Source organism: Aythya ferina (assembly GCF_964211825.1).
Source record: "Aythya ferina genome assembly, chromosome: 1".
In the NCBI taxonomy this organism is placed as follows: Eukaryota; Metazoa; Chordata; class Aves; order Anseriformes; family Anatidae; genus Aythya; species Aythya ferina.
The window spans coordinates 199,498,520-199,510,834 of NC_140296.1; the positions used below are offsets into that span (position 1 = coordinate 199,498,520).

Sequence of the window (12,315 nt, forward strand, 5' to 3'; positions counted from 1 at the left end):
GTATAAAATACATGGGTACCAGTGTACAGAGAAGGGAAGATTAAAATTCAAAGAAATATTGTAGCTTCTACCACCTTTGGATATCCAGTTTGCTGGTGTCTTTAGTGTAACAGCATCAATACTTATGTGAGAAAAAGAAACGTGCCGTCTATCTTTTTGTTTCTTATTCTCCATCAGCTGTAAATGACCCAGTGGAAGATGGAGTAGATTTCATTAAATTACCACTAAATACAACAAAAAAAGCACCAGCATCACACTGCAATGGAAGGGGCAAGAGAGTGGTCAGACATTCCATTACCTTCCTCAGCTGATGGATAACAAAAGTAAAAACAATGGCACTTTGTTTTCACAGACAAATGTCTGCTGTACTACAGATTCTCCAGGTCACTGGCAGGACCAAGACTAAATTTCCAAAGTTGCCTTCTCCCATCCCTCTGTCCTATTCCCTGACTTGCAATGCTTTTGAACTTCTGGGGGAAAACCTGACCACACAAGAGCCACTGAGAGTTTTAACAGGGGAAGTTCGGCTCTTTGATGTCAAATGATGTCTTTTAAAATAAACAGACAACCAAGAATGGCTCACAATTCAAGCGGTGGAGGAACTCTGCTAGATCATTAATTAAATCCTTTCTGCAAGGGCACTGCAGATACTAAAATAATGTCATGCTTAATCTTAGTCATGATAAACCAAGTGCAACTAATCACGCCAATGTAGAGGTATTAAAGTGACATGTGGAATACCAGGCTCAGTCGTCAGTCATGGAGAGAGAGGTCTCACTTACCGCCATAAAGTACAGCACACAATCTGCTGAACAGATGGTCTCAAAAATAAAAGTAATCCGTCCTAGTTCTGACCCAGTTGCTCCTGTCACTGATGTCGGTGGTCTATTTAACAGAGACGGAATGAAACGTTTACAAGGTGCTCTCCAGACATGCAATAGTCAATCCTCCCAATTGCTTTTTGTACAGCAGAGAAACCACTGAAATCCTGTCACATAAAACCTGCCCTTGCAGAACCACAGAGACCAGGTCTGCACAGCAGCTCTGCACTGAGTATTGGGCACAGCAGGATTATTTTTAAGGGTTTGACTTCTTTATGGTACAGTTCCCTCCTTACAATCAATACCCAAATTTGAAGGTATCAGTAGGGAATCTTATCACTTAAATCTGTTACATAGGAGTAGCTTTAAGTGATTTGCACTGATTCATTTGAATCTACATTTCACCGCTAGAAGATGCATTCAGGAGTTTCATGCAAACCATGAAATATTCAGAGTGTTCCCTTGCTAAGTATTAAATGCTTAAAAATACCCTTGACTCCCCCAAGCACTCAGCAGCAGGGACCACTTTGGAGAATCCCCTGTGACTACAGCAGAGAAATACTAGGAAACACCTGCAATGGAAATGACTGCAGCTCAGAAATGACTGCAGTGGAGCAATGCTGGGACACACTGAGCTTTCCATGGATATGTTCCTTGCTTCTCTTTTATTTTCATTGTTCTTTGGCCATACTGTGAAATAAAGAGCAGGGTTTGCTCATCTGATATAAGAAATCACAACCCCACTCAGCTGAGATACAGCAAAGGGAAGGTGAGGTGCGTTTTGCCATACCTTATTCATCTTAATCATAGAATCATAAAATCATCTAGGTAGGAAAAGACCTTCAAGATCACCAAGTCCAACAATCAACGTGACCTACTGAGTCCCATCTCTAAACCATGTCCCTCAGTGCCACATCCATATGTCTCTTAAATACCTCCAGGGATGGAGACTTCACCATGTCCCTGGGCAGCCTATTCCAATGCTTGACCACCCTCTTTATGAAGAAATTCTTCCTAACATCCAATCCAAACCTTTTCTGGAGCAACTTGAAGCCATTGCACCATGTCCTGTCATTTGTCACCTGAAAAAAGAAACCAACACCCTTCTTGCTGCAATCTCCTTGCAGGTACTCGGAGACAGCAATAAGGTCTCCCCTTCAGCCTCATCTCCATATTAAACAATCCCAATTCCCTCACTCACTCCTTATAACTCATTTTCTAGTGCTTTTGCCAGCTCTGTTACTCTTCTCTGCACATGATCAAGCAACTCAATTTCCTTCTCATATTGAGGGTCCCAAAGCCGAACACAATATTTGAGGTGCAATATGTAACAATATAATAATAATATAAATAATAATATAAATAATAATATAAATAATAATATAAATAATATTTGATACTGGGTCTGAGCTACGAGTCTAAGCTCACTCTTCTGAAAAAGAAGAGACACAAGCACAAGGTAATTCATCCTATCTGAGGATCCATGAGAGGTGGGATGTCCTGTTTTCCCAAGGTTCCTGCATCTCTCCATTGGCTCTAGGGCAAGCACAGACTGTACAGGCTGTCTGGAGCTGCAGTGCAAAGTCACATGGGACCCATATCCACTCCATGGCATGTTTAAGTTGGTTAATTTGGGATGATTTAGAAACAGAGGGATATCTTTTCTCCGTTTCCAGACAACCGACCAGCTGGCATCTCAGACTCAAGCAAACACTACTGAAAACCAAAGTCTTACAGAATTGTCTGCTGCTATGGAATGACTGGAGACACAGGACTAAATCTAAGTTCTTTCTTGTCTCATTCATGAGATCTTTCACAGTAGAAATGCCATCCAGGGGGACCTTTACAAGTTTGAGGTGAGCCTGTGCGAACCTCATGAGGTTCAACAAGGCCAAGGGCAAAACCCTGCACCTGGGCCAGGACAATCCCAAACCCAAATCGAGGCTGGGTAGGGAATGGATGGAGAGCAGCCCTGAGGAGAAGGCATGGTGGTGGATGAGAAGCCCAACATGAGCCAGCAATGTGTGCCTGCAGCCCAGAAAGCCAACCGTGTGCTGGGCTGCACCAACACAGCGTGGGCAGCAGGGCAGGGAGGGGATTGTTCCCCTCTGCTCTGCTCTCCTCAGCCCCCACCTGGAGCCTGCGTTCAGCTCTGGGCCCAGCACAAGGACAGGGATGGATCAGAGCGATCCAGAGGAGGCCACGAGGATGCTCAGAGGCTGGAGCCCCTCTGCTGTGGAGCCAGGCTGAGGGAGCTGGGGGTGTTCAGCCTGGAGAAGAGAAGGCTCCAGGGACACCTCCCAGTGGCCTGCCAGGGCCTGAAGGGGCTGCAGGAAAGCTGGGGAGGGACTCTATGTCAGGAGGTATGGTGGTACAACAAGAGGAGTGGCTTTAAACTAAAAGAGGGGAGATTTAGATTGGATATAAGGAAGAAATTCTTCACTCAGAGGGCAGTAAGGCCCTGTCCCAGGCTGCCCAGAGGAGCTGTGGCTGCCCCATCCCCGGGAGTGCCCAAGGCCAGGCTGGATGGGGCTTTGGGCAGCCTGGGCTCATGGGTGGCACTGGGTGGGCTTTAAGGTCCCTTCCAACCAAAACCATTCTTGGATTCTATGATCTTTACACTTCAGAAAGGAAAACTCTGTTCATTCTAGAGGTAATGTGAACTAGGTGTAAGAGGCAGAGGTAAATGAGAAATAAATGGAAAAAAATCCTGTTCCTTACTTAAATCCTGGGATGTGCAGGTTCAAGATAAGGTAGTCATTATCAGAGCCTCCTGCCCCACTCTGGATGTGGTCACCAGCCACCTCCCAACCTTCATGGGACAAAAAAGAACAGGTTTTCAAAATGGTTCATTGGTCATACAGAAAAAAAAAAAATATATATATATATATATATATTCTGTGTTACCATATGTTTTTAAACAGTTCAGTGCATTACTACCAGATGTCTGGTATAAGCTGTAGAACAGTATAATAACGCTTTTGAAAGAAAAAAAAAAAAATAGTAACTGCATTAATTGCTGACTTCATAGGCAAATGTCAGCTTGGAATCATTTAACATTTCCTAACCTGTGCCAATCTTCCCATCAGAAGGAATGATCCATCTGATCTCTTCCAGCTTTAAAACTCAATCAGTCAATCAATCTGTGCATTAAACGTTAAGCATATACTTCAGTGCACCTCTCTAAATGTAGAATTCAAAGTTTGAGTTACATCAACCTGCCAGGCAGATCACATGGAGGGAAATCTCTCAGCAAAGGCTGGAGGTGAGAGAAGTCCTGAATGGGATCATTTTCACAAGTGAGCTGTGACTGCTCTCTGCTGCTATTTTAGTAAATACGCAGAGAGATAGCTCTGAGAGCTGAATGAACAAAGACCACAAACTTTAATTAAGTTTTCCAAAAGAGTTATGTGTGTCTTTGAAAGTCATAGTTACCACAAAACATGAACAGAGAGAAATTAGAGAGAATTCAAACTGTTTTTTTTATCAACAGGGCTATTCAGATGCATCAAAGTATATGGTGGGATGTCTTTAGCTCAGAACTTCATGTCAGCTGTATCTCCTGCCCTCTTCTGGTATAAAAAATGTTTTATTTCCTCTTTGTGATATTTAATGACACTGCTTCCTGCAGGAATTATCAAGCTTGGTAAAATAAAAGAAAAGAGGGAGAAACTCTTTGTGATTCACAGCAAAGAGCATGTTCATTTTGATGAGTGCTCCATCACAACAGTGACCAGCACAGGATAAAGACAAGCATGTAACAGTACAGGGCGTTGGCTCACCATTCATCCCGTCACACTTTGAGTTGCCAACATTAAAGCAAGAAGTCTTCATGTTGCTTGGCAGGATGTTCCACCACTTGTACTCAAAGCCAAGAGCTGGTTCAGTCCCAGCAGGGCAGGCTTTGCACTCTACAGTGAGAGAGAGTAGGAAAATGAAATAATGCAGTGAAACTACATCTCAAATAATAATCTAAGAATATAATTAACTTATTTATAATCAAATAGTCAAAGACATATGGGGACCAGAAGAGTGTAAATGAGACTAGCATTTTATAAATCGCAGATCATAACTTCACAGTAAGTGAACTGCAACTGATCCCCCAAGCTGTATTTCCTTTTTAGTGGCTTCAGTTTAAAGGTTGACCCTACTTGTGGTAAATGCAAGTCCCCTCAAAATTCTGTAGGTGACCACTGGGTCAACACACCTCAGAACCAATGAAACATAATTTAAGCTGGAAGTTGTTGGCAGAGTGCTCATCTGACAGTGCTTGAAATGAGATTTGCACAGGGAAGAGCTTGGCATGGACAAAAATATAGATGAAAAAGAATTACTGACTGTAAAAGTTCTGATTCCCTTCTCAGAAACCATTAAAATTCCCCCTAGGATGTTTATACCAGCCAAGAAATGCATCCAGAACACAGCAGGTCAATGTAGAGTAGCAATCCCTGATAAGAAAAGACTTCAGAGGGAAAACAGATATTCAATACCCTCTCTCCAATGGTGTTTACTGAGAATTTTATACCAAACGAATTCCAGCTTATAATGATGCGTCATTAAATTCAGCCACATGCAAACAGACAACTGTTTCTGGGGACACAAGCAGTTTTTTGTGGACTCTTACCCTGTGTACCATCTGAAAACGTGCCCTGTGGGCAAGGAGTACAGGAAGACGAGGCATTGCTGTAAAAGCCAGGATTGCAGGGTGGACAATCCTTCCTCTCTCCAGAAGGAGGTAGGGTCAATGCATCAGGGAGATCCTCTCTGCAGATCTTGGGTTCAATCCACTTGTACATGATCTGAGTCTGAAAGGAGAAGACGCTGAGCTCACATGACGTGTTAGGCAGCTTTAGGGCTAGATGCACATATCAAAGTCTCCTTTGTATATTAAATGAGGGTATTCCCAACATTTTATGCCAAATATGAACCTTGCACACCGGAACAATAAAGGAAAAGGCAAAACAGGAAAACAGAAGTGACTGGGCTCACAGGCAATTCCAAGATGTCAGGTCTTAAAGAGCAAAGCAAAAATATGAGCTTAAAACAACTACTACATTCATTGCTATTTATCTAGTTTTCCCACACAATTACTATTTATCTAATGGATTTTCCCACAAAAATGTTTCTGAGGAACACCAGATTAAGAATTCTAATAACTCCACAAGGAATCTCTGCATTTTGACCATACTTACCTTACATATTACTTCTCAACTATAAAATCCCTTTATCTGAAAGGTATCTTATCAGAGAATGTCACAAGCTTTGCATTTTCTCCACACTGGTCTATTCTTTGCAAATATCTAAAGTTCTCATGGGTCATTTCCACCTACTGAGCAAATTCCAGGAACACACAGGAACAGTCCCAACTCTTCTCCAAACCCACCACGCTGCATAAGGAGTAATTTACAAACACAAACATGAGTGAGTCCTTAACGTTACCGTATACAGAGGTATTGCCTTTCCACCATCACCTTTCTTGAAGGCAACACAAGTTTTCAGGAAGAGGCTGAGACAGATCACCTGCAGAGTCAGGTCTCAAATTTTCATCTGCCTTTAGGTCTATCCTTCATGGGGTTTAATATCTCAAAAGGAAAATTAGCTGAGCTTCAGAGAAATCCAATTGCTAAGACAATAACCTGGCCAGAGCTCCCACTCTGGATTCTTCCACCCTTTGATCCCAGCAGTGCAATCAGGGGTCCTTGAGACCAGAGGCATGAGTACAGAGTTTGGTGGAGGAGATTTTAGCTTCTGAATTTGATCCTTGCTATCAGGGCATATGCCGCTGCCACCATGGGTGTTGAGCTGCTTGTGCTCAAGGCTAGCCCTCTGATAACACAGACCTGCTCAAGAAGTATTGACCAGCTTTAAAGCTGTTCAAAAAAATAAAGTAAAAAAGGCTGAAGAAGCCTATGCACAGGCTCCTGGGAGCTGCAATTAAACTGAGGATATTACCCGTGGTCTCTGCCTGAGCTGTGTTACAACCACGTCCATGCCAGTCCATGTACCCTGCTGATCCAGATCCTGACCATTCCTCGTGGACTTGATGTTCCAGCCTGACATTTGTCCTACCTCATCACTATGGATTTATTTGGCAGCATTGACTGAATCTGGCTGCTGGTGCTGGATCTGCATTGATCACTTTGCTCAGGTACAATGGGACTGCTCCTTCTGTCAGAGTGACATCTCTCTCTGCACCCTTTGCTGTACTCCTCAGCTCCCATCTCCTCAACCCTTGTTGATCAGCCTGCCCAAACACTTACAGGATTTCCTGAAGTATTGCTGTCTACTTTAGCAGCATCAAGGGTACACAGCATTTAAAATAAAAAGGATCAGAAGCTAGCAAAGTGCCTGTGTGGTTGCCCAGAGCCCAAACACACCATACACACTCAGGTAATCCTACTGTGGCTGAGCAGAAAGAAAGGGGTCAGAGTGCCCACTGCTACAAAAGTGAGGGTTTCTAAGGCTGGGGCTGAAGCAACCAGCCTGGGATTTTTAAAGCAGAAGATGAGTGAAAATCAATAGGAGTCAAGTGCTTAAATCTCCCAAAGCCACTTTACACATGAAGTGGGGACAGCAGGAGGCAGACAACAATCTGATGTCCAGTGAAAAACCTGTCTGATTTTAGTAAGTCATGGATCAATACACCTTTAGGCTGGTGCTTTTCAGCCACTGTTCACCTGCAGATTGGCTGCAGAGTCAGGTCCTCTGATTGAACTGCGTCAGTTGGAGAAAAGGCTGGGTAGCACTGCAAACTTTGACTGATTTCCAGAGATGCCAAGCACCAAGCAGACCTGAATATTCAGCCAGTATCTGTGCATTAATGACATGTTCTTATTCCAACCAGAAGATTCAGTACCTGGGGGTGTAGGAGTGAATACTGCTGCTAATTCCTCAAGTCCTTGCAAGAAGTTAACAGAGCAAGAATTAGCAAGACAAGAACAGGTTGTGCAGCCTGCTAACTCTGGGACTAAATTCACTGATGCTCTCCTTATTAAAGCACTCAGTCTCTCAGTTGCATTTCGGAACCAGACAATGAGGAGATCTCAAAATAGTCCACCCTGCCAACAAGTATTAGGCCATCAACCCATGGGTGCTACAGATTTTGTCTTCTTGCTGTCCCAATCAGTTCTAAGAGATAGGAAAGGGAAGAAAAGAGGCAAAACAGGCCTGACCACATGCCCATCCACCTCTAAGCTTCACATCCCAATAAGTGGGAGTTACTTCACCAAATTCCACCATGTGACTGCTGGGACAAAGAGCAGAAGAGCTCCAAATTCAGGCTGCTCCACCCAGAGATCCTCCTATGAGAGACTCAGTAGACCTAAGACCCCTGGGTGAAACAACCCACTGAGAGGTCAGGCTTTTGGGGGCATGAGACAAGCATATTATATGCAGTTAGGCTCTGCTGCAGTACATGCACTCCCAGGCTATATCTATACTGTTATTTAAACAGATCATAGACTCTTCGTTTACACTAAAACCAAGGGGCATGGCACATATCAAACACTCTTCCACCCAAAATGGGTGTAGTCACATCCAGTGCTCCTGTGCTATGCCAGCACCTGAATTATGCCAGGGCATTGCTGGGACAGGGCACACTGGCACAAGCCAAACATTTGCCAGGAAAGATTGCTCAAGACAGAACAGTAAGGTCTATTCTGGGACAGCACTTCGGCCTGTGCTCCAACGCTGATTTTTTGTATGAGCACAGAGGCAGTGCTCATACACTTACTGGGTCAAGGACCCAGTAAGAAAAATCACAAGTGCAAGGAGCTTAGCATTTACCACAATGATTTTTTAAGTAGATTCAAGACAAGCAGATTTTTACAGAGAAAGCAACTAAAGGATATGCCCACAACTCAGAGAGACTCAGTTCTGGAAGCAAATTGGAAAAGTAATTGGGAAAGAAATTCAAAGAAAACCTTGTTTTCAAATCAAGACACCACAGAAAGCTCAAAGAGCTTATAAATAATACCACACTTTCTACTTACTTTTCCTTCCTTATCACATGGGGTGTGGATCTGGAAAAAGTCTTTGCTTGTGCATGGAGGACGCTCTATACACGTACTGGATCCCTCTTCTAAAAAGAAAGTGTGAGGAACAGGATGTTAATCTATCAGATGATTCCTGAAAACAATAGTAACAAACTTGAAATCTGGTGAGCAAAGTGAGTCAGCAGAAAAATACAAAAACAGAATGAAAAATTAAACTTCTACATGAAGCCAACATGAAACTTCCTCTGAACTGCAGGGGGAACAAGGAAAATACTACCTAAGCTTATACTGTCACTGTGACATTCAGTAAGTCATTATAACCAGAGTCACTGTAACCCTTCATTTTCACACAGTAATTCATGTAAGTTGTCCAAGCATGGAAATATTTCCTTACTTACAAAGAATGAAAACACTCTGACTGATTGGAAAGTCCTTTACAAAACTAGCCCAATTTTTCCTTTCACCAGATATTTTTGCAAAATTCCTGTTCCCATTATGAGCACAGGCACAGATTCCCCAAGCATTTGCTGTAAACTGTGAGAGCAGGTGCTATGGTTGGTAACCAATTATTCAAAAACTTTCGTATTAAACAGTTTCAAGAAAACAAACAAACAAACAAACAAAAAGGTATTTTGACCATTGGATTTTGCCCACGTTATTTCATGATCATCAGCCAACAACAACTGGGAGTACAGAGGACTTTAGGCACTAGAGATGTGCCACATCTTCCAACCAGAGGGGCAGCAGGGATGGGCCAGAGGAAGATTTGGGAATTGGATTCCTAGAAACACAAGTCTGAGGGCAGTGATGAAGCAAATACAGGAATTGCCAACCAATAACAGAAATTACCACAAGAGGGCGCAACACGACAGTTATTTTCCCCCATATGATATATTTGAAAAATCATCTCTGTTCCTTCACGTTAGCATATGTGGCCTTGGCCACAATTGTGTGTGACCCATTATGTACACAAGTGTCCTCTGCAGCTTTTGGGAAACCCCATCTTCATTTCCACTTTTCATATCAACTGGAGACTAAACATTGTTGGATAAAATCATTCTTACACCTGCACACAGAACCACATGTCTCTTATGACCTTAAGTACTCAGACTCTCCTGGGTTTGTTTATCCCATTTGATTTATGTACCTGCATAATAGATTTCTTCTTTACATTTGATGCACTCTTTAGCTCCTTTCTCAGAATAAGTGTTTCTTGGACACTCTTGGCAGCCAGATGAGCCTGGTTTGTCACTGAAGGTTCCAGGCTTGCAAGGGAAGCATTCAGATGTATATGCAACTCCTGTAAGGTAAACTGCAGGTAAAGCACTGAAATACAGAGAGGCATGCTCCATTACTACAGCCAACCAGCTTATCTGGGAAAACCTGTCAGCTGGATTAAAAATCACAGACTTTCAGCACTTTAAAAACTCTATTTTTACTGATTCTTGATTAATCTTTGCTCAACGCAGGTCTGACCTGTGTAAGTACCTTATACAGCAACCCAAGCTTGATTACACTTAGAAAGGGACCAAAAGAGCAATCCAAGATTAAATAAATTCATTAAGCAGTAATTTAACTACCATTGTTATGATAAATATGTCTATTTTTCACTGTTGGGAGGCTTGCCAATAAACACGGTCTCTGTATAACACATACAGATAACTTGATTCGTTTTTCCTCTCTTTACGTGCTAACCCAGTCTTTTCCAGTAGATGGCATTATTTACCAGCTAAATTAAATTTTCAGCCTTTTCCCTGACTGAAGTTTTGATGCTCCTTTTGTATTTTAGAAGAGAAGAAAGGCAGGGGAGACAAGGAGACTAAAAAAGCCACTTCGGTGTTTATAGCACACCAGTAGAAAGAGCACTTCACAAACCCTGTGACAAAAGAGTAACATAACATGTAAAAGGCAAGTATCTCTTACCTTCAATTGTGATGTTTTTCACCAGAACTGGCTTTACCACCTTGGACCCCATGAGAATCCCTGTTGTTCTCCAGTATAATATGTTACTACCTGATTTCAAAGTTACCTGCAAAAATACGCATGACAGTTAGCAGGCACCCCCTCACCAAGGAATTATTTCTTACTTCCATTACTCAGATTTTTTGCACCCAAGCAATGATCTTGGCTTTTCCTGAGCTGCTTAGGGAGTCAGGAAGTAATGGGGAGACACCTAGGCAGATGCTGTAGAGACATCTCTGAAGAGTGCCAAAGTAGAAGTAATAAAAAAGCTACTTGACACCCCAGTTTAATGGAAAAACACCAAAGCTGCTTTTGAACTGGTAAAAAGAGCTAGGAAAATCTGCTCCCGCATTTATCCAGCTACCCCTGGCACTCAGGAACATTTACCTCTAGCTGGATATTCATTGTTTTTAAAGCCTTGAAATACATTTAAAAAAAAGGGGGGGGGGGGACAAATGTTTGAAAATCCAGGCTCACATGTGAGTTTTGTATACAGGCAAAGCTTTAAAAATCAAGCTTTGCCTAACACTACAACTTCATGAGCACTAAACCAGCACAAACCATGGACGTCCCAGTCTGCAGTCCCATCCTTCCTGCTCATTACTGACCCTGAATAACAAAGGAGGCACAGGAAACCACCCAGCTTCCAGCTGCTTTGACCTACTTGTCTTCACAATGTGGTTCAGCAAGCAGCTGCACAAGCCTGGGTGGTGGGTTGGTGGCACCATGGCCAGGACAAGCAGAAGGAGGAAGGCAGGACTACTTTCAGTAGTGTGATGGTGCCTGCTGACTTCAACTCGCCTATATTACTACTGCATCATTCTAGCCACTAAGAGCAGCAGGTTTACTGAGACCCTACTTGGCCTATAAAGCTGTACCACATCTGCTAGTACAAGATGCTCTCTGCCAACACAGCAATGCTGGCCTGAAGGTGTTCTACCTTTGTATAACTACCATTACACAAGAAGAGAGATAAACTCTACCAGTATAACAGTCCAGCATATTGAGGTTTAAAGCTCTGCTGAGCAGCCCTGACAGGGCTACAGGTTTTGTTCTTTTAGGATAAAGAGTCCAAAAACTCAGCAAAGTAGAGACACAGCACATATTGCCCCCACTTCCCAGACAACTACAATCCAGGGAAGCACTGGAAGCTGGGGTTACTGCAGGCAACAGCAGAACTTGGACCACATTGATTCAAACTTCGCCATTGTTCATGGTGTAGATACCTAACATTAGCCATGGTGCAGCGGGACTAGCATGCTGAAAGCAGAGCTGCAGCAACTGGAATGCTGGGGCCAGAGAAGCTGGCATGACTACATTTGCAGAACAGATAAATGCCTCAAGGAGATCCAGAACAGCCATCTCACCTGGCTCACATTTACATTTCAGCCAGGCATGCAAGCAGCCTTCCTATCAGTGGACTTGCACTTGCACATCCCGAACGAAGAGCTCATATGGCACCATATCCTGTGCAGATGCAGTCTACTTCTTTTTGTTCACCCAAGTCAATGGCCTGGCCTCAGGTCCACCTCTCATTC

The 12,315-nt window shown here is 43.1% G+C and overlaps 1 protein-coding gene across 4 annotated transcripts in view; it reads right to left on the bottom strand.

The window, feature by feature from the left end:
• Positions 1-12,315, bottom strand: part of ELAPOR2 (endosome-lysosome associated apoptosis and autophagy regulator family member 2) — a 101,603-nt gene that overhangs the window by 18,344 nt on the left and 70,944 nt on the right. For all 4 annotated transcript variants that reach the window (XM_084497915.1, XM_084497917.1, XM_084497916.1 and 1 more), the window contains 7 exons: positions 10,739-10,844; positions 9,963-10,115; positions 8,813-8,901; positions 5,446-5,626; positions 4,604-4,732; positions 3,543-3,633; positions 783-885 (listed from right to left, as the gene is read on the bottom strand). In XM_084497915.1, coding sequence (XP_084354041.1) covers positions 783-885; positions 3,543-3,633; positions 4,604-4,732; positions 5,446-5,626; positions 8,813-8,901; positions 9,963-10,115; positions 10,739-10,844 — 852 coding nt within the window. The remainder of the gene's footprint in view (positions 1-782; positions 886-3,542; positions 3,634-4,603; positions 4,733-5,445; positions 5,627-8,812; positions 8,902-9,962; positions 10,116-10,738; positions 10,845-12,315) is intronic.